The 27,253-nt window shown below is 41.9% G+C and overlaps 1 protein-coding gene across 3 annotated transcripts; it reads right to left on the bottom strand.

Moving 5' to 3' along the window:
• Positions 1 to 55: 55 nt before the first annotated feature.
• On the bottom strand, positions 56 to 25,094 carry LOC120095871 (zinc finger protein 431-like). Of its 3 annotated transcripts, none has more exons than XM_039089913.2 (4): positions 22,962 to 25,094; positions 5,293 to 5,419; positions 5,030 to 5,090; positions 56 to 2,582 (listed from the first exon to the last, which is right to left on the bottom strand). In XM_039089913.2, the coding sequence occupies exons 1-4, from the start codon at positions 22,962 to 22,964 to the stop codon at positions 1,370 to 1,372; spliced, it is 1,404 nt and encodes a 467-aa protein (XP_038945841.1). In that variant the 5' UTR covers positions 22,965 to 25,094; the 3' UTR covers positions 56 to 1,369. The 3 variants fall into 3 exon arrangements, with proteins under 3 accessions (XP_038945841.1, XP_063127917.1, XP_038945842.1); XM_063271847.1 differs by having other exon boundaries at positions 5,293 to 5,428; positions 22,962 to 23,106; XM_039089914.2 differs by lacking the exon at positions 5,030 to 5,090 and having other exon boundaries at positions 5,293 to 23,035.
• Positions 25,095 to 27,253: the final 2,159 nt, after the last annotated feature.

Below are 27,253 nucleotides of genomic sequence, written 5' to 3'. Positions count from 1 at the left end.
TGCCACTTTCATGGTGATCCCGTAATCCTCCGGAACCATAAGTCAAATTAAACTCTTTTATAAGTTGCCCTAGGCACGATGTTTTATTATAGCAACAAAAAAGGCAGTAGTTCACACCCGTAAACTTTTACATCTGGATGAGTAATTGAAGAGAATTGTGAAGTCTAAAAGGGCTATCACTTAAATTCATACAATTGCGCATATGAATTTACAAGTACAAATAAAACCAAGAGGAACACCATAATGCTTGATTGTTTACACTGGTCAGATGTTCTCTTCAGAATAATCTTGTGCAACTGAAGTATGTTGGCTACAGTTCTTATAGGATCCTTATAGATCCCCTATAGTATGAATTCTTTCAGGTCCCTAAATACTACTGTGATGTGTAAAGTCTTTAACAGATTAATTGCACACTAAGGCTTTTAATATTGCATAAAGAGATCATAACACGTAAAGCTTTACCACAATGACTGCATTCACAGGTTTCTTTGCACTATGGCTTTTTCTCCTGAGCACAGTTACTCGCACAGGTTTTACCACATTGCTTACCTCCTAGTGTCGTCTCAGGCAGGTGTTCTTCTACCTAGTCGCATATAACTGTGTTATGAAAAGGCTTAATCACATTGATTACATTTGTAGGGTTTCTTGCCAGGACATGTTCTTTTAGATATTTGTAAATAACTGTTCTGAGAAAAGGCCTCCTAATATTGACCCCATTTATAGGGGTACTCACTTTTATGAATTCGAAGATGACTGTAATATGCAAATACCATGAACAAGTAAAAGAAACTGTCCTAAGTACAGCCATTTTGCTATAAGACTTCATTTAATCATAGAGCGAAACTAAATTCAAGTTCCCAGAACATAAGGGAGCTGGAAACTCCCTAATAATTGATAAGCTTCCATAATTCATTTTTGTTTCCCAAAACATGATTGTTCCTAACCACGTTTCCCATTCCACAAAACATATTGACTGTTCCAAACGACAGCTTCTGTTATTCATCTTTTTTTCCCCCAAAAACACAATACCTGTTGTTAACCACAAAGAGAAAATGGATATGATCTTTAGACTGTAAAACCTACATCCTGCCTGCATCAGTGGACACAGATCAACTACATAGTGAATACCCGTAGCCCTGGTTTTTGTGTCGTGTTGGATCTCTAAGTGGGCTCCATAACATAAAGTCTTCAGCACATTGCCTACACTCATAGAATTTCTCTCTGGTATACTTTTGTGATGATGAAGACTATAAAACCGTTTAACGCCTTCACCATATTAAATACATTCTTGAGCTTTCTCTCCAGGATGAATTCATTTATGCCTCTGAAGTTTGCTGAGACTTACAAAGGCTTTCCCACATTGCTCATGTTAATAAGGTTTCTGTCCAGTGTGTGTCCTTTCATGCCTTTGGAGATGACTGTGGTAGCCAAAGGCTTTGCCACACTGGTTACATTCGTAAGGCTTCACGCCAGTATGGGTTCTTTCATGCACCCGGAGACTGCTGTCATACGGAAAGGCCTTACCACATTGATTACATTCATAGGGTTTCTCTCCAGTATGTGTTCTTTTATGTATTCGAAGACTATTGGGCTGTGAAAAGATTTTACCACATTGATTACATTTGAAGGGTTTCTCTCCAGTATGTGTTCTTTCATGTATTCGAAGACTACTGTGATATGCAAAGGCTTTATCACACTGATTGCATCCATAGGGTTTCTCTCCAGAATGTATTCTTTTGTGTTTTTGGAAACTACTGGGACATGCGAAGGTTTTACCACACTGATCACATTCATGGGGTTTCTCTCCAGTGTGTACTCTTTTATGTATTCGAAGTTGACTGTGTAGTTTAAAGGTTTTACCGCACTGGTTACATTCAAAGGGTTTCTCTCCAGTATGTGTTCTTTCATGCACTCGGAGAGTATCCTGGATTGAAAAGGCTTTACCACATTGATTACATTCATAGGGTTTCTCTCCAGTATGTATCCTTTCATGTCTTTTAAGATGACTCTGACTCGCAAAGTCTTTACTACACTGATTACATTTGTAGGGCTTCTCTCTAGTATGTGTTCTTTCATGCACTCGGAGACTGCTGAGACACGCAAAGGATTTACCACACTGATTACATTTGTAAGGTTTCTCTCCAGTGTGTGTTCTTTTATGGATTCGCACATAATAGCGTTGTGTAAAGGCCTTATCACATTTATTACATTTGTAAGTTTTCTTTCCAGTGTGAGTTCTTTCATGATTTTGAAGAATATTATGACATGCAAAGGCTTTACCACATTGATTACATTCATAGAGTTTCTCTTCCGAGTGGGTTCTTTTATGTCTTTGTAGAGTGTTCTGATCTGAAAAAGCTTTGCCACATTGAATACATTTGTAGAGTTTATCTCCAGTGTGTGTCCTTTCATGTATTCGAAGACTGCTGTGATACGCAAAGGCTTTATCACACTGATTGCATCCATAGGGTTTCTCTCCAGTGTGTGTCCTTTCATGTGCTCGAAGACTACTGCGATGTGCAAAGGCTTCACCACACTTCATATCTTCATAGGGTTTCTCTTCAGTATGACTTCTTTCAGGTCTGTAAAGATAATTGGTATATGTAAAATCTTTACCACATTCATTACACCAATTAAACTTTTGATCTGAATGAATTAATTTTAGAATCTGATCTAATTGTAAGGAGAATCAGATCTTAGCATTTTATCACTTTGTTTAAGGTGTCCTTTCATTATGGGTAGTTTTCCATCTTTGAAGATACCCATGATAGTAATGAAAGGGAAATTATATGGATTTAAGGTTTAAAAATACAAAATTAAAAGAGTAAGCTCCAAAATCCACAGACTCAGGGCTAAGCCCTGCAGCCAGGAATAGCAGGCCATAAAGATAAGAGAAAAGGAATGCAGGAACCAGCTCAGGCTATCAAGGACTGACCCATAAACCATCGGGCAGGAAGACATCCCCCCAGCTTACTCAGGGTCATACTTTAGCTAGATGTCCTCCAGACCCTGATAAGCCCCTGACTTCTAGCATGTACTCTTCTTCTTTGTTTTAACCTCACTGCTATGTTTAAATGAGCCAATTGTGTGTAACCGTGCCAAAATCCCCTAGCTTTCCCTATATAAACCCCTGACTTTTGAGTTTCGGGGTCAACTCCTCTGTCTCCTGCGTGAGACACGTGTTGGCCCGGAGCTTCGTTATTATTAAACGGCCTCTTGCTTTTACATCAAGACCGGTCTCTTGTGTTTCCTGGGGCGCACCATCCTGAGACTTGAGCGAGGTTCTTTCATTAAGAGCTTTTACTGCATGATTTACATTTATACACTCCTTTTCCTCCTTTCCCTTTTTCTTTGATGGTTTTCACATATTAGAAGAGAACTGTAAGAACGCAGAACCTTACCACGCTGATTGCATTCATAAATTTTCCTGTAGTGTGAGTCATAACTACATTTGTAACGTGAACCAGGGCAAACAGAAGAATTTCCACATTCCCAGGACTCATAGGGATCTTCTGCAGTGTGCGTTTGGGGTTGTATTCCCAATGAACTTGGAAAACTAATAAATTATAGACTTAGATCACATTCAGAAAATTTACTCGGTGGGGACTACAGAAAAGACTAAGTCAGGCAAACTTCATGACAGGCCCCAAACCAACAGGTTGCCAGACAAGGCCTAAGTTTCTGTTCCTTAAACTGGAAAGTGTGGGCAAGTCAGTTACTAGAAAATCCAGAGTCTCCATGGGCAGACAATCACGAGCTGCCTCATCACCTGGCTGCCTGTGGAAACTCCCTGGGGCCTTAGCCATTCCCAGAGACATGTAAACCCCTGAAAATGCAGACAACCAGGATAAACTACAGGATAAAGGACACCGAGGCTTCCCTGCAATTCCTCAAATTGGCTTTACATTAAGCCTGTGACGCTCACATGTCTGTCTTCCATCCTGACGAATGGTAGACGATGAATGCTGGATTTTTGCAGAATCAACACTGGCCTTTGCAGACTATTTGAGTAGGGGATATTGTTCTTCGGTCAATCACAGACCCTTACATGACTACATATCTTCTAAAAATTACTTTTGGAGAAAGAAGTGCATTGCTTCTTTCAATATCTCCATGTCTACATGGCCTGTATTCATTGTGACACATGATACATCTATTGAAAGAATAACAAATGAAAGGTTCCCACATTGCATTCACACAGTGTTGAGGACTTTTTGTTTCTCATAGACATGTAGTATAGGGATTAGGTTTTGTCCACAACAACGTTCCTGACTCTCATAAACTGCCCCTCTCACAAACTTAGCAACATTACTACAGGGATAGGAGTAAGACTAGCTTTAATTAAAATGGATGATTTGTTTATTAGAAGGTTTTGGTGATATACTTATGTGTATAACTTTTACAATATCTGAGTATTACAAGACCAAACAAATTGGCTGTTTTGTAGCATAGATCTAATACAGCTATGATTCCAATAGTGACGTCTGCTAAGGCATTGTTTCCTTGAATTCTTTCTTAGAGGAATGATGTGCAAACACAAATCAGATACCTGACATTGGGATACATGATGTCATGGTTCAAATATGCTTGGCCTAGGGAGTGGCATTATTTGGAGGTGTGGTCTTGTTTGAGTAGGTGTATCACTGTGGCGTGGGCTTTAAGACCCATATCCAAGTCGCCTGGAAGTCAGTCTTCTACTAGCAGCCTTCAGATAAAGATGTAGAACTCGGCTCCTCCTGCACCATGCCTGCCTGGATGCTGCCATGCTCCTGCCTTGATGATACTTGACTGAACCTCTGAACCCGTAGGCCAGCCCCAATTAAATGTTGTTTTTATAAGATTTGCCTTGGTCATGGTATCTGTTCATAGCAGTAAAACCCTGACTAATACACATGGTTTTGTGAGAATTTAATAATCACAAATATACTTCAAACAGTGCTTTTTAAAATGTTGCTTTTTAAAACTCTTCTATGACACAGTAAAAATTTCTTCAAAGGCACAATTGTATTAGCTTGTACATAAAAATTACCTTCCATGTCTTCTAGAACTTTGAAAATGTTCTTCAATATTATGGTCTTCCAAACTGTAACCTAAAATACAGTATCAGAAAAACGTATGCTCTATAATTGGAAATTAGGTAAAATTCAAGTTATTATCTTCATTAAACCTTAGAGCCAAGCCTGATTAATTTACGGTATTCTTTCTCATTCGCAATTGAAATGACAATAAAGGATCAATAACAAAAAGAGTTGCCCCTTATTTTTAAAAGTAAAGGAACATTTACTGTCATACCTATAGCAGTGAGGTTCCAGTAGGTCTCCAGCATCACATCTTTGTAAAGACCTTTCTGGGAACGATCCAACAAAGCCCACTCTTCGGAAGTGAAGTCCACATGCACATCGTTAAAGGTCATTGCATCCTAAAATATCTCAAACATGTGTACAACATAAAGACTGTTACTGGCAGCACTCTCAATGTATACTACATTGACAATACATTCTTATAATTCTGGTACTTCCAACGTCTATTCCATAATACGGATGTTATAATGGAATTACCAAGCAATTTTTGAAGAGAACTGAAGAGGATAGTGACCCTTGTCATTTCTCTGCCCTTTGAATAAGATATACTCTTGCAAGAGAAACAACTACTAACGGGGGGGGGGGGGGGGGAGGAGGAGCAAACAGATCAACAGTAGGGAGTACATATCAGAGACACGATTTGAATGATTACTGACAACAGAAAGGATGGGTAAGATGGGTGTACTTGCTCACGCCTTTAATCCCAGCAATCAGGAGCCAGAGACAAACCTATCTCACTGAGGTGGATGCCAGGCTAGTCCATGTAATGGGAGACAGGGCATGCAGAGGTATATATTAAGACCTTGATTCCCCTGCAAGAATCAATTAAACAAACAAAATAGAAAGAACTCAGAGGTCTTTACTGAAGTTCCTGCAAAGATATAAAATTGAATACAGTTCTGTATTCATCTTCCTGAAACTTTAAGTGCCCCAGTTTAAACTGTAATATTAGTAAGAGCTTACTAATAGGAAATACATGCTTACAGTTACGAATACATGGATAAAACATTAGAAATATAAATGTTAATCATAAATAAGCAACATAGGGAGGAGGGATGGCTTACCAGTAAAATAAGTTGCTCTTGCTAGTCTTGCAAATAATTGGAATCAACTGTATTTACAAGGTGACTAATAACTATCTACTATTCCAACTTCAGGAATTCTGAGGTCATGTTCTGACTACTATGAGGAACAGGCACACATCACGTGCATATTCATACACACAGGCAAGATACTAATATTCACCAGATGTCCCTCAACAGAGGAATGGACAGAGAAAATGTAGTATATATGTAGTATATTTACATACTAGAGTACTAGTTATTAAAAACAATGATTTCATGAAATTCGCAGGCAAATGGATGAAACCTGAAAATATTCTGAGTGAGGTCACCCAATCACAAAAGAACACACATGGTATTTACTCACCGATAAGTGGATATTAGCCAAAAAGAATCTCGGAATACCCACGATACAACTCACAGATCATATGAAACTTACAGGATGATGTCATTATGCAGCAAGGCAGGTCCAGGATAAGGATAGGCAGGTTAAAGTCTAGGAAGGAGGGAGGAGGAGGAGCAGGTGCAGGAGAGGAATCAAGATGGAGATGATGAAGGAAGATGATTCAGATCCAGGTGGTCTCTCTTGTTTGGTCAATTTTCTCCTGTCTAGGTGGGCAGTTTCTATCTTTATTAATTGGCAGTGAATTTACTCCGTGGATGTATCGTAGATTGAGAATTCAACACATAAATCTGGTTGTTAGGTTACAGTTTGTTGAGTCTTGGTGTTACCAGGTAGCTGGGACCAGAGTTCCTGGCTGGTCAGGGCTGGCCAGGGTGACTAGCAATGGGAATGGAGAGACCACTGGGGCTAGAAGACAGCTAGGCTAACGTGGCGTGGCATCATACTGGAACCAGCTGCAGCTGAGATAAATTGATGTCAGTTCTGTATGGCCCTACAGTGCCCGAACTAACGCCAGGGGTCCAGTGTGGAGTGGTGATGCATGGGAACCGGACGTGCTCCTTTTTAATTTTTACCGCAACAGAAACTCAAGAAGAAAGATCATTCCAAACTGTGGAGGCTACAGCCCTACCCAGTAGGGGGAAGAGAATAATCTCGGGAAGTAGAGAAAGGTACCTGAGGAGGAGTGAGGAGGGGGAGGGAAAAGGGGGCCAATTCAGATATGGGAGGAGATGGGGGAGACATAGAGAGGCTCAGGAATTTGAAAGTAGGTGTGTTGTAGTGGGGGAGGAGGAACTGGGGGTAGCCACTAGCAAGTCCCAGATGCCAGGGACCCAAGAGGTTCCCAGGACCCAACAGGGAGGACATTAGCCAAAATACCCAACAAAGGGGAGCGAGAACCTGTAGAAATCACATCCAGTGGATAGGGACGGTCCCCAGTTGAGGGATGGAGCCACCCACTCACCTCAAAAATATGAATCCAGAATTCCTTCTGTTCAAAGGAAATGCAGAGACACTAAAGGAAAGGCCATCCAGAGACTGCCCCACCTAGGAATCCATCCCATCTGCTGATACCAAACCCAGTCACTACTGCTGATGCCAAGAAGTGCTTACTGACAGGAGCCTGGTATAACTGTCCCCAGAAAGGCTCTGACAGAGCTGGACCAATACAGATGCAGATATACACAGTCAACGATTGCACTGAGTGCAGGGACCCCAACGGGTAAGTTAGGGCAAGGGCTATAGGAGCTAAAAGGGTTTGCAACCTCATAGAGCAATATCAACCAACCAGACCCCCCTCACCATGTACCCAGGGACTAAACCACCAACCAAAGAGGGAGTACCCATGGCTCCAGCTGAATATGTAGCAGAAGAATGCCTTATCTGGCATCAGTGGGAGGGGAACCCCTTGGTCCTGTGGAGGCTTGATGATCCAGGATAGGGGAACGCTAGGTCGCTGAGGCAGGAGTGGGTGTGCAGGTGAGGAAGCACCCTCAAAGAGGCAGGGAGGGGAGGGAGGAGGAGATAGGGGGGTTGTGGACGGGAAAATGGGCAGGGGGATAACATTTGAAATGTAAATAAAATAACTAATAAAAAAATTCAAAACAAACATGAAAGGTAGGAATAATGTCACACATCTCCAATCCTATGACTTAGAAGGCTCAGGTACTGTTAACATCATGAATGCATGCTGTCCTGAAAAACAGACCATACTCTCCGTCAAACTTAAAAATTGAAGATGTGGAGGAAGGTCGTCACAATAGCATATGCTTGACTTGTACAAGAACCAACACTCTAGGCCCACCAGCCAATAATATATATATATATATATATATATAGTCAGGCGTGTTGGCCTCCAGAACTCTAGAGCCAGGAGTCGGGTGGATCTCTAAGTTCAAAGTCTGCATGGGCTTCTTTCTACTTTGAGAACAGGGAAGGTTACACAGAGAAACTTTATCTTCAAAAACAAAAACAACAAAATTGACAATATGAAAACATCTGGCTAGCAAATAACTTATTGTTGAATAGTAAGTGCTTCTGATAGAACTTAGCTGATTTGAAGTAATAGTCTATAATAGTGAGGGCATACCAGCCTGAGAGGAATGTGGCTGATCAGGTTCATCCACCACAGAGTAGACATAAAAAACAGGAAATGGGTTGACTTTATAGACACTCGAATCTCACCCCCAATAAGGAATCTAGGATGGCTCCTACTACAAAAGCTTCCTTAATCTCCCCCCGAAAATTAAAAAAGAGAGAGAAGTGCTCAAAGACATCATACTATCTGAGAGCTTTTTGATTCAATTTATTGCAGTTGAAGTCTGGTCACTATTGGCTCGTGGTCATCCTGTGATGAACATAAATTTATTCTAACTTCAATGATCCTCATTCTCTGCAACAACTCCTACACTGTTCAAATGTCCAAAGTTCCTTCTGACACTCAAAGCAATCTCTTAATCACCACACCTTATAGAATCAAAGGCACAGAATACCCCTTCTCATTACAATGAAAAAGGAATGTGGATACCGAGAAGGAAGATTGAACCATGGCAACAAACCCAGCAGGGCAACACCAGATCCTGTAGCTCTGTCTCAGACACTTGGGGCTTCAGTTTCAAGTTGATCAGCTGTCCCTATCCCTGCGACTTCTCATACATCTCAGTTTGCTCATTTCCATCTCCTATATGCTGCTCTCCATGCAGATGCCTTGAAGCCTGGGTATCTCAACAGCCTGTGGTCTCAAAAGGTAACCAAGGATTCATCCTGACAGCTTCATCCAAGGAATGTTTAGAATCTCTTCACTGGAGCTCCGACGCTGTGAGACAGGGATGAAGTGAGTGTGCTGAACCCAAACCACAGAGGAAGAATTCCTCACCTTTGAGCTTCCAGAGCCAGCACAAGATGGGTGTTCCTGTCAACGTGACGTCTACATTGAGACAGACCCCGAGCCGCACTGGACGCACAGTTGCAGCAGATTTTATATGAAGTTCTCTCCTGGGACTAGGAATAACTCTGCCTACTTCTTCCACTTATTAAATGCTTAGCAGCATTACCATAAGGGCACACACTTGGGCCATCTCTTTAATGGTGATAATCTCCTTGAACACCCTGCTTCTGTTTCAGCACTTGACTGCCACCTGAAACTACCTAATGCTGCTTTTAATTACAAAACAGAAACTACATTATTTCTGTCCCACATGGTGTTTTCACCACAGTCCTGTGTCATTAGCAATAACCATCTCACAGATTCAATATTTTGTCTATGAAATCAGTCCGTTATTTTCTTCACGTCTGCCTTACTCATTTTCTCAGGGTATGGGCAGATTAAGAAAGATCTGGGGCCAAAGTATCACACAAATGACCTCATGGTAAATTTCTCATGGAGTCTATTTTTTCACTGAAATCCCATGGCCTTGACTTTTGCCTACATTACTCTTAAATCTCTGATCTTCCAGGTCCTACATGAACAGCTGATTAAGCTCTGTGTACAGCCTTTCATGTTATTGGTCACCTTAATTTCTAACATCTTTGACACTCTTCCAAAAGAGAACACTTCAAGTTTCTCTCCGGCAGCAAAATCCCTTTTTACATATTATTTTGTCATTGTGGTTCTAACTTGTTACTGTGCTGCTGTGACGGAATCCTCTAAGCAAAAACATCACAGCTGATAAACATTTTTTTTGTTTTTTTGTTTTTTTTTTGGATGGTTCTCTCAGATCACAGTCCATCACTTTTGAGCCTAGAATTGAAACTCATGCTAGAAAAATGGGCAAAAACTGCTTCCTGGCTTGCTCTCTGGTGTGCTCACTGTCTCACGCTCAGGCAACTTTCCCATCCAACCCAGGCACACCTGCTTACAGACATTGCCACCTTCAGTAGAAGATTCTTTCCGCATCAATCATCAACCAACATAATCTCTCAGACGCAGCAACAAGACATTCTGATGGGGGCACACCTTCAACTGAGGGGGGCTCCCTCACATGACTGTAGGCTCTGAAATGTTGAGAAACTAAAGCTAATTAGGCCACAGAGACAAAAATATATGAGAAAGTTTTAACCATCTGACAATCCTGCCAGAAGACCAGGTAGGCAGGCTGTCCAGAGATCGACCAGACTATCTGTTACTCCAGACCAAATTTTCACAGTTGCTGCAAGTGCTGGAACAGAACACCAGAGGCAGCTTCCCCTCTCCTGTGTCTAAACCTCGAGTAGATTGCTAAGATTATCTCTCCATGGCTCCTATTCCCCAGCCCCCAACACTAGTAAGCATTCCCCTTGGCACACATCCACCAATTAGGTCAGTAAAAGAGGTAATACTCAGCAAACCGCCTTTCAGAAAATTCAGAGAGCAAACAGAAAGAAACCCAGGGGGGAAATACTCCCACCCAAACAAGACAAACACAGAAATTAGCACCAAGACCTATAATCACCCCAATCTCAGATGTCTAGACACCAGAATAGGAATATAATCAATAAAAGCCAGGGAAATATTTCACCAACAGAGCCATGTTATCATACCACGGCAAGTCCTGAATGTGCCCACATGGCTGAAAGCACAAGAAAAAAACCTTAAAACCAACTATATAAAAATGATAGGATCCCTAAAGAGCAAATACATAAATTCATTAAAGAAATAAAGGAAAACACAAACAATGACACTTGAAGGAAACACATAAAATAGTTCAAGACCAAAAAACGGGAATAGAAGCAATAAAGAAAGCACACACCGAGGAAATCCTGGAAATGAAAATTTTAGGACTGCAGAGGCAAAATTCACCCAGAGAATAGAGATGGTAGAATCTTGGACATTAAAGATAGAATAGAAGGAATGAATACATCAAAGAAAATGTCAAGCATAAACATTCCATGGTCAGAACATCCAGGAGTTGTGGCACATTATAAGAAGACAAAAACTATGAATAATAGGAATACAGGAAGAAAAAGAACACCAGCTCAAAGAACCAGAAAATACTTTGAACATATAAAGGCATACCTACTAGGATTACACCCGTCTTCTCAATGCAGACTCTAAACACCAGAAGAGCTTGGATACATGTGCTGCAGACTAAGAAACTACAGAAGCCAGCCCTGATTATTATACCCAGAAATTTTTCAGTCACCAAAGATGGTGAAAATAAGACACTGTGAATAAAGTCAAATTTGACAATATCTACCTGCAAATATACCCCCTATACAAGGTGCTAGAAGAAAAATATGCAACCCAAGGAAGTTAGCTCTACAAATGAAAACACACGACATAAATAATCTCACATCATCAGCAAAACGGAAAGGAATCGCATACATTCCACGACCACCACCACCACCAGTGAAATACTTGGAATAATAGATCACTGCTCACTGATATCCCTTAATTTCAATGACTTTAATTCACCAATAAAAAGTCACAGCTAATAGAATGGAGCTAAAACAGGATCCACCCTCCTGTTATATAATAGAAACATCAAGGATAGACAATGCCTCAAGGTAAAGGGTAGGAAAAAAGATATTCTAAGGAAATGGAAGTAAGAATGAAGCTGGTATAGCCATTTTAATACACAAAATAGACTTCAAACAAAAATAAAAAAGGACAGCATATACTCTTCAAACTAAAAAAGTTCTAAGAACCGAACATTTCAATTCTTTTATCTACGCCACAAACATAACAGCACCCCCCACCCCATTGTAAAAGAAACACTTCTGCAGCTTAAATAGCATGCACTAGCAATGGGAGAGTCAATATCCCATTCTCAACAACAGACAGGTCTTCCAGTAAAAAACTAAATACAGAGACCAGGCATGGTGGCACAGGCCTTCAATCCCTACACCAGGGAGGAAGAGGCAGGTGGAACTCCGACTTTGTGACCAATCAGGTCTACACAATGAGTTTCAGGAAAGACTAGGCTACACAAAACAGCCCTGATTCAAAAAACTGAAAGCAAACACCACACCACCACCACCACCACCACCACCAACAAAAAGCTAAAGAAATACTTCAGCTAAATGATGTTAAAAACCAAATGAACCCAACTGATATTTACAGAACATTCCACCCAAAAACAAAAGAATATATCCTCTTCTCATCCTGTGGAATTTTCTCCAAAATCAATGACATGCTTGAACACACTGCAAGTCTCAACAGATACTAGAAAATGGAAATAATCAACTGCATCCTAACAGACTACCATGGATTAAAGCTGCATATCATCTACAGAAACAGAAAGCCTACTAACCAATAGAAACTGAACAACTGGCAAGAAGGTATTCTACATACTACAGAAAGAAAAACCTGGACAGAAACCCAGCTAACCCCATTCCCTAAAATCTGTCCTTCCTGTAAGATGTGCAGTGGCATGGAGGCACCAAACCTGTTTGAGTGGCCAACCAATGTTTGGTTTAACTTGTGGCCCACACATGAGAGGAAATCCACGCCTTACACTACCTGGATGGCCAGCAATCTCAGAGACTTAAATAGCGAGCATAGCGAGTGCATGGGTGTCTTAGTTAGGGATTTACTGCTGTGAACAGACACCATGACCAATGCAAGGCTTATAAAGAACAACATCTAATTGAGGCTGGCTTACAGGTTCAGAGGTTCAGTCCATTATCATCAAGATGGGAACATGGCAGCATCCAGGCAGGCATGGTACAAGAAGGGCTGAGAGTTCTACTTCTTCATCTGAAGGCTGCTAGCAGAATATAGGCTTCCAGGCAGCTAGGATGAGGGTCTTAAAGCCCGCACTCATAGTGACACGCCCACTCCAACAGGGCCACACTTTCTAATAGTGCCACTCCTTGAGCCGAGCATATGTAAACCATGACATTCCACTCATGGCCCCCAAAGGCTCCTTCAAACATGAGTCTATGCGTGCCACACCTAAACATATCATAATGAAAAATACATTTAGTCCAACTTCAAAAGTCCCTGTAGTCTATAGCAGTCTCAACAATGTTAAAAGTCCAAAGATCAAGGTTTCTTCTGAGATTCATCCAATCATTTAACTGTAATCCCCAAAGCAAGACAGGAAACCAGCTGGGCAAACTCTAAATCTGAATCTCTATGTCTGATATCAAAGTGGTCTTCAGATCTCCAACTCCTTCTTCTCATCTTTGATGACTGCAATAAACTTTTTTTGCCCAGGCTGGTTCAACTTCCTCTTAGCAGCTTTTCTCATCAGATAGACCTGGGTTCTGGCATCTTGAACATCTTGGGGTCTCCAAGGCAACCTCAGGGTTACAATTTCTCGTTTCAATGTCTGGGGCCCCCACATGATCTTCTGGGCTCCTCTAAAGCAAGAGTCACTTCTCCAACTCTGCCCTCCGTAGCATTCTAAGCTCAGGTTGATCCACCCCACTGCCACTGCTGTTCTTGGTGATCATCCCATAGTACTGGCATCTCCAATATGCTGGGGGTCTTCTGCTGCAACTAGGCTTCACCAATAGCCTCTCATAGGCTCTCTTCACGGTGTCAAGTCTCAAATCCTTTGCATGACCCCTTCAGTCCTGGGCCATCAGCTGCAACTGAGATTGCACTTTCACCAATGGCCTTCCATGGCTTCTCACAGTGCCAAGCCCCAGCTGTTCTTTATGACCTCTTCATGCCTTCAAAACCAGTACTCCCCAGGTGACTCACATTACCAAGTACAGCTGAAGCACAAGGTAAATCCTTGCTATTTTTGGAACACAGCTTCTTTGTGCTCTCACAAAATAATCCCCAGAAGATTTCAGTTCGGTGATTCTGGTCTCTTCTTTTTTTTTTTTTTTTTTTTTTTTTTTTTTTCCGGAGCTGGGGACCGAACCCAGGGTCTTGTGCTTCCTAGGCAAGTGTTCTACCACTGAGCTAAATCCCCAACCCCTCTGGTCTCTTCTTAATCATCACTAACTTGTTAGCTCTAGCTAACTAGCATCAACTGTCCCAGTATTCCCTTCTTGACTCTATAGCCAGAGCTACATGGCAGAAGCTGCCAAGTTCTGCTGCTTGCTGGGGCTAGAACATGCCCCCTTGTTCTATTACATCATCACCAGCTTTCTGTGTTCCAACTCCTTCACTGCCTAAGTTTGGCTGTCCTGGAACTTGCTCCATAGACTGACTTTGAACTCAGAGATCTGCGTGCCTGGGATTAAAGGTGTGATGATCTACCAAACCTGGATTTAAGTTTTCCTTCACCTAGAACTTGCTCTAGACTGGCCTTGAACTCAAAGATCTGTTTGTCTCTGCCTCCTGGGATTGATTAATGGCTTATAGTACCATGCCTGGACCTAAATTTAGCTGGGTGGGATCTTGCCCCAAAAATCACTATTCCATTAATTGTTTCCATCAATTTAATGTCCTTGAACACAAGGATGCAGCTCCATTTTACATCCTGGTATCCTTTTTATGCTTGAGCCATACATTTTATATTTCCCCTTTCTCAGCTTGCTATGATTTTTTAAAATGCTCTTCATGAGACTGAACCAGAGAACAAAGTCTATGATGGGTGTCTCCGAGACTTCCTTTGTCAGTGCAATTAATCTAAATTTCTTCACCTCAGCCTCAGGCTGACTCTTCAGACAAGGGCAAGAAGTAGTCACAGTCTTCACCAAAACACCATAAAACCAGTCTCTAGACCACATATTGAAATTCTCACTGAAACTTCTTGGGTCAGGCCTGCACGATTCAAACCATTCTCAGTCTTCCATATTCCTACTAGGACAGCCCATTAAGCCCCATTTGAAGCATTCCACTGCTTTCCAAATACAAAGTCCAAAAATCCACATTCTTTCAAACAAAAGCATAGTCAGGCCTATCACAGCAACACCCAGTCCTTGGTACCAACTTCTACCTTAGTTAGGGTTTTCTGTTTGAACAGACACCATCACTAATGCAAGTCTCATGAAGAACATTTAATCGAGGCTGGTTTACAGGTTCAGAGATTCATTCCATCATCATTAAGGTGGGAGCATGGCAGCATCCAGGCAGGGGTGGTACAGGAGGAGCTGAGAGTTCTACTGGTTGGCCTTCTACATTAGGTCCAATGCTTTGTCTTTTATTTTTCATATTGTTTGCTCTTGTTCACCTGTCCTCTCTCAGAGGCCTGAACAAGAGGGGAAGTGGATCTGGGGGAGATGGGAGGCAGGCTGGATTTAGGAGGAGTGGAGGGAAGGAAAATTGGTCAAAATAGACTGTAATGAGAGAATAATCTATTTGAATAAAAAACGTTAATTCAATTTTCCCTGAATGAAAGTGCAAAGATTGGAAGCAATAATGAACGAAGAGAAGCAAAGTCATGAAGACAGGAAAAGGATGATTCTGATAGATACAGGTCTCTTTCTGTTTATGTAGAGGATGACCATCGCACAGGAGTTCATGACAAGTTCATTCCTGGGCCCTGTCTAGATTTCTGAGGTCAGAAGCTTCGCTTTCAGCAATGTGAAACATATACCATGTAGGAAACAGACCCAGGTCACTCTCTTGTGTTAGCTTTTATAGTAGTAGTTTGGATGGCGGAATTACAGAGGTTCCTACTGCTTCAATTCTAAAACAGTATTCTTGTTCCTCTTTAAGGAAAACTTGAAAGACTATTCAAATAATAGAAATACATATATATGTATATATATATTCTTATAGAGTATTGCTAGAGAAAGTATATAATACATTAACATATAAGTATGTTAAAACATATAAATATACACATTAACCACCACATATATATAATGCATTAGACATATAAACTGATATATAAAAATTTTAAATCTTTAAACAAGTTCTCCAAAGCAAAAGGGTGGGTAATTTAGAAGAAAAGAGAGAGATCTGTCACTTGCCTAAGGCTATTGAATCTTTGTTAAAGTAAAATTTTTTTGTCATTATTTAAATTCAAGCATAATAAGTCAGTCTATTTCTTAACCTCATTTTTCCTTTTTCAAGCAGTCTGACTCTTTGGCAGAAAGCTCTCATACCATCCAAATAAAGTGGCTTCTCCACGTTTACAGGATACAATAACAGCACATTTTCTTCTCATCTCTCTTGCTATAAAAGCTTGAAATTTAGTTTTCCTTTTCCATAATCAACTAAAACAATAGTCAGAAAAAAGCCTTTGAAGGTGATTGCTTTGGCTCGATTCTCTATTCTTTCCGCCCTTCATTTTATATGGCTATCTTAAGTATAGGCCGAAGAAGTTCTCACATCCATCTGACAAATGAGTTTATTAAAGATAAAATTGAGATGGGAGAAAGAGGATTTATCGATCCTGCAAGAGCTATAACTCCACGTGCTGCTTTGAAACCCACTCAGCACTGACTGTGAAGTTCTGTACAGTCCTTTGGCCTTCGCTCTTTGTCTTCATTCACTTAGCACAGTGCCCTCCTCAGGCGCCAGCTTGTCCTGAGAAAATGAGCATTTACGTTATTTTATACCTCAAGCCACCATGAACATAACTCAAGGAGAATAAGAATTCTGATACTTCTTAAAATTAATTTCAAATGCACGGAAAACACACTGACAATATTAGTGGGATCCAGGGCAATATTGTTATTTTTATGAGAACTCTGTATAGTGTAGGTACACAAAAACATAGAGTGAGAATGTGTTCGTGGTAATGGGGTACTGTGAGTGTAGGTAATATGTCCACCTGCATCATAATACATACAGTGAATGCTTGTAATTTTACATCAACTGTAACAGTGCAACATGGTTTTAACTAACGTTAGTTAATATCTGTGGACAATCCCCACCTACTGCTCTCAGAGTTTATTTAGCGTACTAACACACAGTCCCAAGTCACACTCACATTCAGTGTTTGACGAATGGTTCTGGATCATGTTTTAGTTTCCTTTTATTCTTCCTATTTAAATCATACTTGGTGCAAGAACTTTTACGTGACCAGGATAATGTATTCACTGAAGTCCTCTTTCTATGCCTTTGTACATCATTTCACATCAGTTTCAGTTTCACAACCTTATTGTATTTAACTAAATGAATAATTATTTAGAATAACATCTTTTATTCTTTTACACTATATAAACAACACCATTAAAATGATGTATTAAAAAAAATGTTGGCTATGTTCAATTTACACCAGAAATCCAATACAATCCAAAGGAAATTCCTAGCAATTTACAGCGGGAAAAAAAAGCCCCTCAGAATTCTCATTAGGATTATAAAGAAATATTACACATAATGGGGTAATGTGAATTCTGTACTTACCACAAAGCTACAACAATGAACAATGAATACAATATTTGTGAAAGAATAAGTGGACCGGACGAAAAGGCCAAAACCATAATTCTAAAATATATTCAGCCTTTCCATAAAAGACCTAAGGAAAGGTCCACCAGGAAAAATGTGAACTTGACAAATGTTTCCTGATTGTACATTACACAAGGTAAATAAGCACAGACGTTACAACTACAAAAACAAACAAACAAAAAAACAAAAAAACCCAAAGAAACAAAACCAAAAAAAGTCAAAATTACCCAAAAACTGTTATATTTCTGACCCTCCAGCTTCTGTTGATTTCTTTTTTACAAACAGAGAGGCCCCATGCTCTAGAGGTCTCTCTTTAGAATGGAGGTGACCAGACAGGTGAACTGTGTCTCAGCAGGCCCTCGTGTCCCTTGGGGTTTCAAGCACACATAGCCTCACTAAAGACAACACACAAAGCAGTGTTGGAGAATAACTTAATGTCTGCTTCCTACCACATGGACCACGACACAGGATGAGGAGTTTGCCTTACCCACATCACACAACACCGTGCACACGGACAAAGCCCTGCATCTCAGAAGCTCCCTCTGTAGCCCGGAATTTAATTTCCCTGCGTCACACCACTGTGGCTGGTGGGGGTGGGAACACAAAAAGACTCTAATCACGTATTGCTGAAGGTAGAACCCATCAGCTCTTTCCTACCAGTATCTAAACGATTTATAAAATATCCCACAAAATTGAATGCGGAACGCAATGTTCAGAACTTCTAGAAACCAGACTTCAGTTTCCCAATCTGTCTTCCTACTACACACCGAAAGCAACGCCAGTGTGCGCACACTAGATAGAGATACTATAAGCACCACATTTACCACTGCCCGTGTTACAGAGTATGCCCTGCCTGAGGGAATCCTACACAGAGAGGGTCTGAGTCTAAGGGCCTCTCTCTGCCCAGTCACCACCTGAATCCACATAACCACGTCTGACCCACATTCTGTCTCAGTCCCAGTGGATCAGATATGGATAGATCAGCAGACCTGCTCCTTCTGGCCTGGGGAGCTATGAGGAGGACGACACTCACCATGGCATGATCTGTGGTCCTCCTCATAGCTCCCTGTAGTTGCAAAAGAGAATAATACTGGAAAGAACCTGCACGGTACCTCCCACGGCTGGTCCTGATTGCTGGGTCTACCCAGAGTCCCTCATTATCTTGGACATCAGAGCTGGGCCTCAGGACAATAGCATCTCCTCTACTTGGTGACGGAAAGACCCAGACAACTGAGGCCTTCACAGCTCTGCCCTGCTATCCTAGGGGCAGAGAGAAACCTAGTCTGGGAAGTTGGCACTTCAGTGCAATTTCTAGAGCACTTTCTGTTTTTCTTCCAAGACATGGGGTCCATTACACACTAACATCTCCCTCACAGCTGGGAAATCCTGCAACCAAACTTCAGTCAAAATCAAACATTAACAACAATTAAAGCAAAAGTGGCCATGAAGTTTAAAGCAAGGAGCAGTAACATGGGAAGCGAGTGACAAACAGAAATAAAAAGAAAAGGTCATGGCTGCTGCTAGAGACAGTAGAACATGGAGTTTATTACAGATAAAAGGAGAGCAATGCCAGAGGCAAGGACATCAGGAGGAGTCCAGAGTAGGCAGGACCCTGAGCCATTTGAGAAAAGGGGAGAGAGCAGAGGGAGAACCAGACCAACAAACCAGGAGGTTAAATGACAGATAAAAAAGACCAAGTAACCAAAACAAGGGAGAAGGACCTGCAGCCAAGTCTGCTTTGATTTGTTACATAGGCACCTCAACCATCTGTCTCAGGGTTTGAGACTTAACAGTAGGGGGGAATGGAGAAGTCCAGGGTAGAAGGTTGAAATTATTTAATTATAATCTCAAAAACTATTCTGAAAAGTGGAAACAGGCTTTATGCTCCAATATTCTTCAGGGACTAGACATACTTATTAGAGTACACCAAGTATTATTTACAGCTGTTCTTTCAGGGTGTGTGTTTTCAGAGAGGAAAAGCACCATTCCTGTTAGGCACAGTGACACCTGCTTTTCCAGATTGTCTATGTTGGTTGATTGGGCTTCTGGAAATAAGTTTAGCTTCTCATTCAGATTCTTGGACTGCCTTGGTCTGTGAACACTCCAAAATGGCCAGTTTGGAATTTTACTGATTACCCAACATTGCTAATGCCAACTACTGCTAAAACAGTAGTTTTAACATTTCTCATTTTCTTTCTCTCCATCCCTTTCTGTGCTGTGACTACAACAGCTATGAAGTTCATCAGTGAACCCAACTCATACACAGGTCACTCTTTGTCTTTTAATTCTCCTGAAAAAGTCAGAGAGAGTTTAGAGGCCACACATTCACTGGTCTATTTTCCTTCTCACTCATTTACAGTCAGGGTCTAGCCTGAGAGGAGTTTTGGGACACTCTTCCAGGCACTGGGCATCAGAGGCAGGATTAGGGGTTCAAAGCAAATCTTAACTATATAGCATGACCAAAGAATGAGCAAGAGGAGATGTTACTCTAAACAGAAATATGAAAGCACTTGAGAAAAAGGAATAAAATTCTTAATGACTGGAAAATAGAAACAAATAAGAAATTAGAGCAAAGATGCAGAAATAAAATGAATTTTAAATAGTAATACTGTCCCTATCAGTAGTCCTTCCAGTACACATCCCCACATACAATTTCAGATTAGAAAACCACTACATACCACACACAGCTCTGCCTGCCTCCCTTGAGTCCTGCTTGAAACTGAGAAACATAGGTGAGACCCCTGTGACCCAGTCCTCCTGCATGCGGGGACCACAGCAAGCCCAGCAGCAACGGTTCTGCCCTGACTTATCAGAGACCCCTCTTCCTTCCAATCCATACCTGCACCTGCAATTGAGGTTCTGCACCACACACTCCAACCCACAGCTCTGCTGGCCTTTGGGGAGGCTTGCAGCTATCCAGGACAACGAGTCCCAGAGGCTTACTTACCCAGGGACTACCAGGCACCAACACCAGAGTCAGCCAGATGGCAAAAAGCAAATGCAAGAACATAGCCAACAGAAGTAGTGCAAAATGACAACATCAGATACCAGTTCTACCACTATGGCAAGCCCTGGATCCTAACACACCTGAGGAGCAACGCTGGGACCATAAATCTCACCTCATGAAGATGATAAAGGCCTTTAAAAAGGATATAAATGAATCACTTAAAGAAATACAGGAAAATATAATCAAATAGGTAGAAGCTCTTAAAGGGGAAAGAAGTAAATAAATCCCTTTCAAAATATAGGAAAGTACAATTAAACAGGTGAAGGATAAGGATAAAATGGCTCAAGACCTAAAATGGAAATGGAAGCACGAAAGGAAACATAAATGGAGGCAACCCTGCAGATAGATAACCTAGGAAAGAGAACAGGAATTACAGATGCAAACATCACCCACAGAATACAAGAGATAGAAGAGAGAATCTCAGGCATACAACATACCATAGAAGACACTGATGCATCAGTCAAAGAAAACGCTAAATGTAAAAAATTTCTAACTCAAAATAACCAGGATACTTGGGACACTATGAAAAAAACCAAACCTAAGAGTAATAGGGATAGAAGAGGATGAAGATTCCCAGCTCAAAGTGCCAGAAAACATCTTCAACAAAGTCCTAGAAAACTTCTCTAGCCCAAAGAAAGAGATGGCTATAAACATACAAGTGTCCAGACAGGCATGGTGCGGGAGGAGCTGAGAGTTCTACTTCTTCATCTGAGGGCTGCTAGCAGAACACTGACTTCCAGATAGCTAGGAGGGGGGTCTTAAACCCCACACCCAATGACACACCTACTTCAACAGGACCACATCTTCTGATAGTGCCACTCCCTGGGCAGATCATATACAAACCGTTACAGAGAAGGAGCTCTATTTTATTCTCAATAAATCAGGGCCTTAGGGGAAGCTCCCTCCCCAAGCTGTTGCTAGCTCTGACAAGCATGTTCCTGGGCCTGAGAAAAAGCTGTCATTCTCCATACACTAGGGCCTCCTGGAAAGACTTGCTTGACTAGGCCAGCCCTTAACACAACCGTGTTGTGTTTTCAAAGAGTTATCACCCAATGTAGTCTTGCCCATGTGGCAAGAAAATGTACCTATAGGTCACATCAGGTCTTAATGTTAGTTATGACCACGTAATGCCCTCTGGGCAGCTTGTTAGAGGCCTGTTCTTGGATGTGACAACGAACCTCACGAGTGATTGTAAATCAGGGGGTCTCCTTTGTTATCGTTTGGAGCCAAATTTCTGGACAATTATGGTCAACAAACATGTGTATCCTAGCCTGTTAATCTCTACTAGGCCTGATTAGCGTGCTTCTTGTCTGTAGGGTGTCTTAGCTTAAATGTTATTTGATGTCACTTACTATTTGTATGCATTGGTAAATCTTTTACATCATCTAGTCTCCTCTCCTACGTCGCAGCTAAGTACTGGAGTGCTGCTACCCAACACTTGAGATACCTTGTACAACTTCCACAACGTTAACTCCAAATGGATCTGACACCTAAATGTTAAATGCTAAGGGCAGAACTTGTAGAAGACACAAGAGAAAGGAGGGCTCTCTAAGCTTGGCTTCCTGCCAAGGATATTTCTACACACAAGACTCCAGTCTCAGAAGTGAAGTAATTCCAAGGCCACCGCCAGGTCCAAGGACACCGAAAGACTTCAGAGGGGGCTGCAAATAGGCTGCTGCTTCTCACCCAGTCCCAGGAAGGACCCACCACTCCGGTTCCCAGCGCTCAGCCGCGTGCTCCTCCCCGTTGTGGGCAATGACCTTTCGCTCACGACCTCAGGACTTTGGAGCTTGCCTGATTTCCCCTCACAGCACCCAGAAGCAACGCACAGAGCACAGCATAGCAAATCATTCAAACCTGCTCAGCTACAGAAGGAATCCTGCAGCAGGGCACCCGGGGGAAAACAAAACCCTCCTCCTCTTCTGACTGGCAGGTCCGCTTGCAGGCTCTGACTACCCAACAAGTCTTGAATAGCTTGAGCACCTCTCTTTGGGTTAGAGTGTGCTGAGGGAACAGGGCGTAGTGTTCCAGGTCTAGGCTTTCAGACCAGGGTCAGACCATTTCCAGATAAGCAAAGGTCTGCATTTCGGTAGCACTTGTGCCTATCTTCCCGCACAGCCTCTGGGGAGGACCCACCACTCTCGCTCCCGCTGCTCTGCCCCTTCGTGGGCAGTGACCCTGCTCTCACCATGCCGTGACTGCAGACCTCGCCTGAGCTCCCTCGCCGCACCACACTGCAGCGCACAGAGCACGTCACACATTCAAGCCTGCTCAGCTGCAGAGCTGGACTCCCGGTACCGTACCCGGAAGAGCCCTCCTTCTCTTCTGACTGACAGGTCGGTCTGGAGACTCTGATTGGCCAGTGAGTCTTGAGCCGCTAGAGCGCCTCTCTAGGGTTAGAGTGTGCTGAACACAGTGGTTCTTGGGCCGGGCTTCCAGTCCAGGGCCGGACCTTTTCCGGATGCGTAGAGATTCGCATTTCAGTAGCACTTTTTCTTGTTCTCCAATAGCTACCACAGCCAGTTCCTGGGAGGTCCCCACCACTCCAGCTCCTTGCTGCGCAGCTGCCTGCTCCTCCCCTTTGCGGGCCTCGCCTGTGACGTCAGAGCTTGCCTGGTCTCCCATCACAGCACTTCCTTCCCTTTTCCTCCTGGAATCAAGGTGGTTAGCTTGCTGGGGAATTATCAATATGTCCCACAAGTGGAAGGGAGCTCAGAATATTAAGCGTTAAAGAGAGATTTTAGGGAACAAGATTTTTGTCTTGTGGCTTCCTGCTAGGTTCAACTACTTTCACCTGGGAGGTATAAGACAAGACTTGAAGGAAAGCAGGAAACAGATGACAAACATTGTGGAGCACTATTGCTACCCAGCACATCTTCCTCAGTGGGAAGGTGGAAAACAACAGAAACCACAGCTGTCTTAGTCTAGGATCTCCAGATGGACAGAATTGATAGATTGAGTCTCTGTACATAGAAAGTGTCTGTGTACCCATGGAAAGTTGAAGAATACTCTAGTGGTTCAGCCCATGTGGCTGAATGTCTCAGTGATCTTCAGCATATAACATAATCCTCAAGCAGCAGGCTCCAATGCCTTAAAAAAAAAAAAAATGAACGTGTTATCCAAAGGTCGGGAAAGCAAAAAGTGAAAGAACTACCATGTCAATGTTCTTCAAATATGCAGGCTGCCACCAGAAACTGGGGTCTAGGTTAAAACCGGATCTTGTTACCTCAAAATTACCTCAGATTAAAGAAGGGTTTCCCCCCAAGCCTCCACAGTACCCAACTCTTTGGGTTTTAGTTAACCCCAGATGTAGTCAATTTGACTAAGAACAGTAGCCATCACAACAGCCAAGGCAGAAGAACTGAGAAAATTTTCACTCTACTCCCACACCCTGTGGCAGACCAGGAAAACATGAGAGACATTTCCAAAGGAATGATTTTATGCAACAAAGGAAACATTGACATTTTACTTATGGAGTCCGGATATGATATAAGTTTGTGTAATCCTAAGCGTGTTAAGTTAAATCCTTTACTGAATGTGCTCAGGGTGTAATAGCAGACATAATTTAAGAACGTTCTTTGCTCGAGCTCATGCAGAAACACCTGTAAATTATAAAAATGATGGACAGGAATGACTCCGGAATGTTCATCTTGAACCATAAGGTCTTAGCTGAAAACAAGTAAATGACACTGTGAACGTAGATTGCTCAAGAGTCAATTATGTTAATTATGATGTGTGATCTGACAGATGGAGATATCAATGCCTCAATTCTCACATACACTAAGAACACAGAGCTACACATCAGGAAAGTCACCTGTCAGCACTGTGAATGAGTGCCTTTCTTAGAGGGACAGCTTGGCTGAGCTAGTCTAGCCTCAGGATGGGGCTGTTTTGCCCCTGAGCAGGCTGGCTCAGAGGAATGCCACAGCTGCTTCCATACAGACCAGAGGAGCTCATGTGAACTGGTCCTCACTGCTGTCCATCTCAGGGCTGTGACATCACGGTATAGAGTTCTATATTCCTAAGGTTCACTTTTATTTTATATGCATGTGCATTGTCTGTATGTGTCTGTGTTCAGTGCCAAAAGAGGTCAGAAGAAAGCAGGAGAATCCTGGGGCTAGAGTTATAGTAAATGGATAGCTACCATGTGGTTTCTGGGGATGGAACCTAGGTCTTCTGTAACAACAACTATTGCTCTTAACTGCCAATGTATCTTTCTGGCCACTTTTTAATTTAAAATTTATTTTTATGCATTTAAATTAGGATATATTACATTACTTTCCCCCTTGAAGTCCTCTCTTCATCCCTTCCCAAATTCTGCCCAGCCAATTTCTTCCTTGTTAAGTATGTGTGGATAAGTATACTCAGATATATTAATAAAATTCGCTGAGTCCATTTCTGTTGGTTGTGTGTATGGTTTCAGAATTGACCATGTTGCATCAGATACCCGAAGGGGGAGCTCATTTGCCTGAGACTAGTTCACCCACTTGCAGGAGAGTTCTACTTTTTAAAGAACAACAGGATGTTGAGGTTTGGAGCTAAATCTCAGGACAATCCTGGTGAACAAACATCTGTGTCCTAGCTTCCTATTTTCTAACAAGCCTTGCACTCACAAATCATTAGGGAAGCCTGGAATGTTAAAAGCACAGGTGCTGCACCAGCTCCAGTGGAGCCTGCCTGACATGAAACAATCCCGGTCAGCAGGCCAGAGATATGTGTTCCTTGGAACTTGGTCTCCTGGAGACACTTGGCCACTTCCTGCTCAACTTTCTGCCTAGCTGATTGGAATGGGTACGATCTAGAGTTACATACTGACTCTTTTGTTTCTTTTTTTACTAACAGGAACATCGAGACCCGATTTGGTCTTTATGGACCATGCCTCTTTGAAAGCACTAGCAAAAATTAAGTAGAATCAGAATGAAATTCTAAGAGATGTGATCCATAACTTACAACAGGTGAATTAACTGTGGAAAACCCAGATCTCCTAGATAGTGAAAGAATTAAGGCGCTAGCTATGAGAGGGGAAAGTCCTGTCAATTATGAAAAATCCAAACATTTAGGAATTCCTATCAAGTAGTTATATGGAAGAAAACATTATTTAATTAGAGGAAGGTGGTGGGCCACTCCTTTAGGTAAAAACAGCATGAGTAGATACAGGACTACTGCGGAGCCATTGCCCTACACAGGGACATATGATGAAGAAGGTGATAGATGGGTTAATATTGATGGGAAGAGAGTACTATATTATTCTTTAAATTTTATAGAATGCTTAGCCAGCACGTCCCCGTGCTTGCCTATTATCAAGAGGAACTATCCTATCTTTAAAAAGAAAATTACATGAATATTGGCTAAGAGAGAGAAAAAGACTAAAGATTCCTTACAGCTGGCTGTCCTGTTGTTATCCAAGAGATGATATTTAGAGATTGAGGTAAATGAGGTCTATGACCACCGTCTGGCACCAGTCTGATTCTCAGGAAAATTTACTTCCTGTTTTGCTTTCTGTTCTGAACTTCATGTAAATTGTTAAACTTTTTCTTGGTTATTGTTTGTGTGTACCCTGTCTAGGGGCCAAGAAAGTTGGCTCCTGTTCAAGCATTGTATGTAACCACAAAGCAGATTTCAGTGAAATCGCAGCAGATTCAAACCACCCTGAGTGTGTTGTGTCTGTCTGTCATTGCGTCGAACCTGTGCCTTCCTGAGTACCAGAGCCCTGCTTCTCCCGAGGTGTCCTCTGTCTGAGTGGTCTGTGGCGCACAGGGGCCTTGTTTCCCCTTTTAAGTAGGACTGAAGCACCCACACTTTTGTCTTCCTTCTTTTAAGCTTCATATAGTTTGTGAGTTGTATCATAGGTATTTTGAGCTTTTTGTCTAACTTTCACTTATCAGTGAGTACATACCATGTGTATTCTTTTCATCTGTGTTACCTCACTCAGGATGATAGTTTGTAGTTTCATTCATTTGCCTATGAATTTCATGAAGTCATTGTTTTTGATAGCTGAGTAGTACTCCATTGTGTAGATGTACCACATTTTCTGTAACCACTCCTCTGTTGAAGGGCACCTGGGTTCTTTCCAGCTTCTGGCTATTACAAATAAGTCTGCTATGAACATAGTGGAGCATGTGTCTTTGTGATATGTTGGAGCAACTTTTGGGTATATGCCTGGGAGTGGTATAGCTGGGTCTTCAGGTAGAGTTATTTCTAATTTTCTGAGGAGCTGCCAGATTGTTTTCCAAAGTGGTTTTACCAGCTTGCAATCGCATCAACAATGGAGGAGTGTTCCTCTTTCTCCACATCCTCTTCAGCATCTGCTGGCACTTGAATTTTGGATCTTAGCCATACTGATTGGTGTGAGGTGGAATCTCAGTGTCGTTTTGAATTGCATTTCTCTCATCACTAAGGACTCTGAACATTTCTTTAATTGCTTCTCTGCCATTCTAGAGTCTTCTGTTGTGAATTTTCTGTTTAGCTCTTTACTTCATT

The sequence above is a fragment of the Rattus norvegicus genome, chromosome 12, assembly GCF_036323735.1.
Source record: "Rattus norvegicus strain BN/NHsdMcwi chromosome 12, GRCr8, whole genome shotgun sequence".
NCBI classification, from domain to species: Eukaryota; Metazoa; Chordata; class Mammalia; order Rodentia; family Muridae; genus Rattus; species Rattus norvegicus.
The sequence above is the reverse complement of the archived record's forward strand: the minus strand, read 5'-3'. Positions and strand labels throughout refer to the sequence as shown.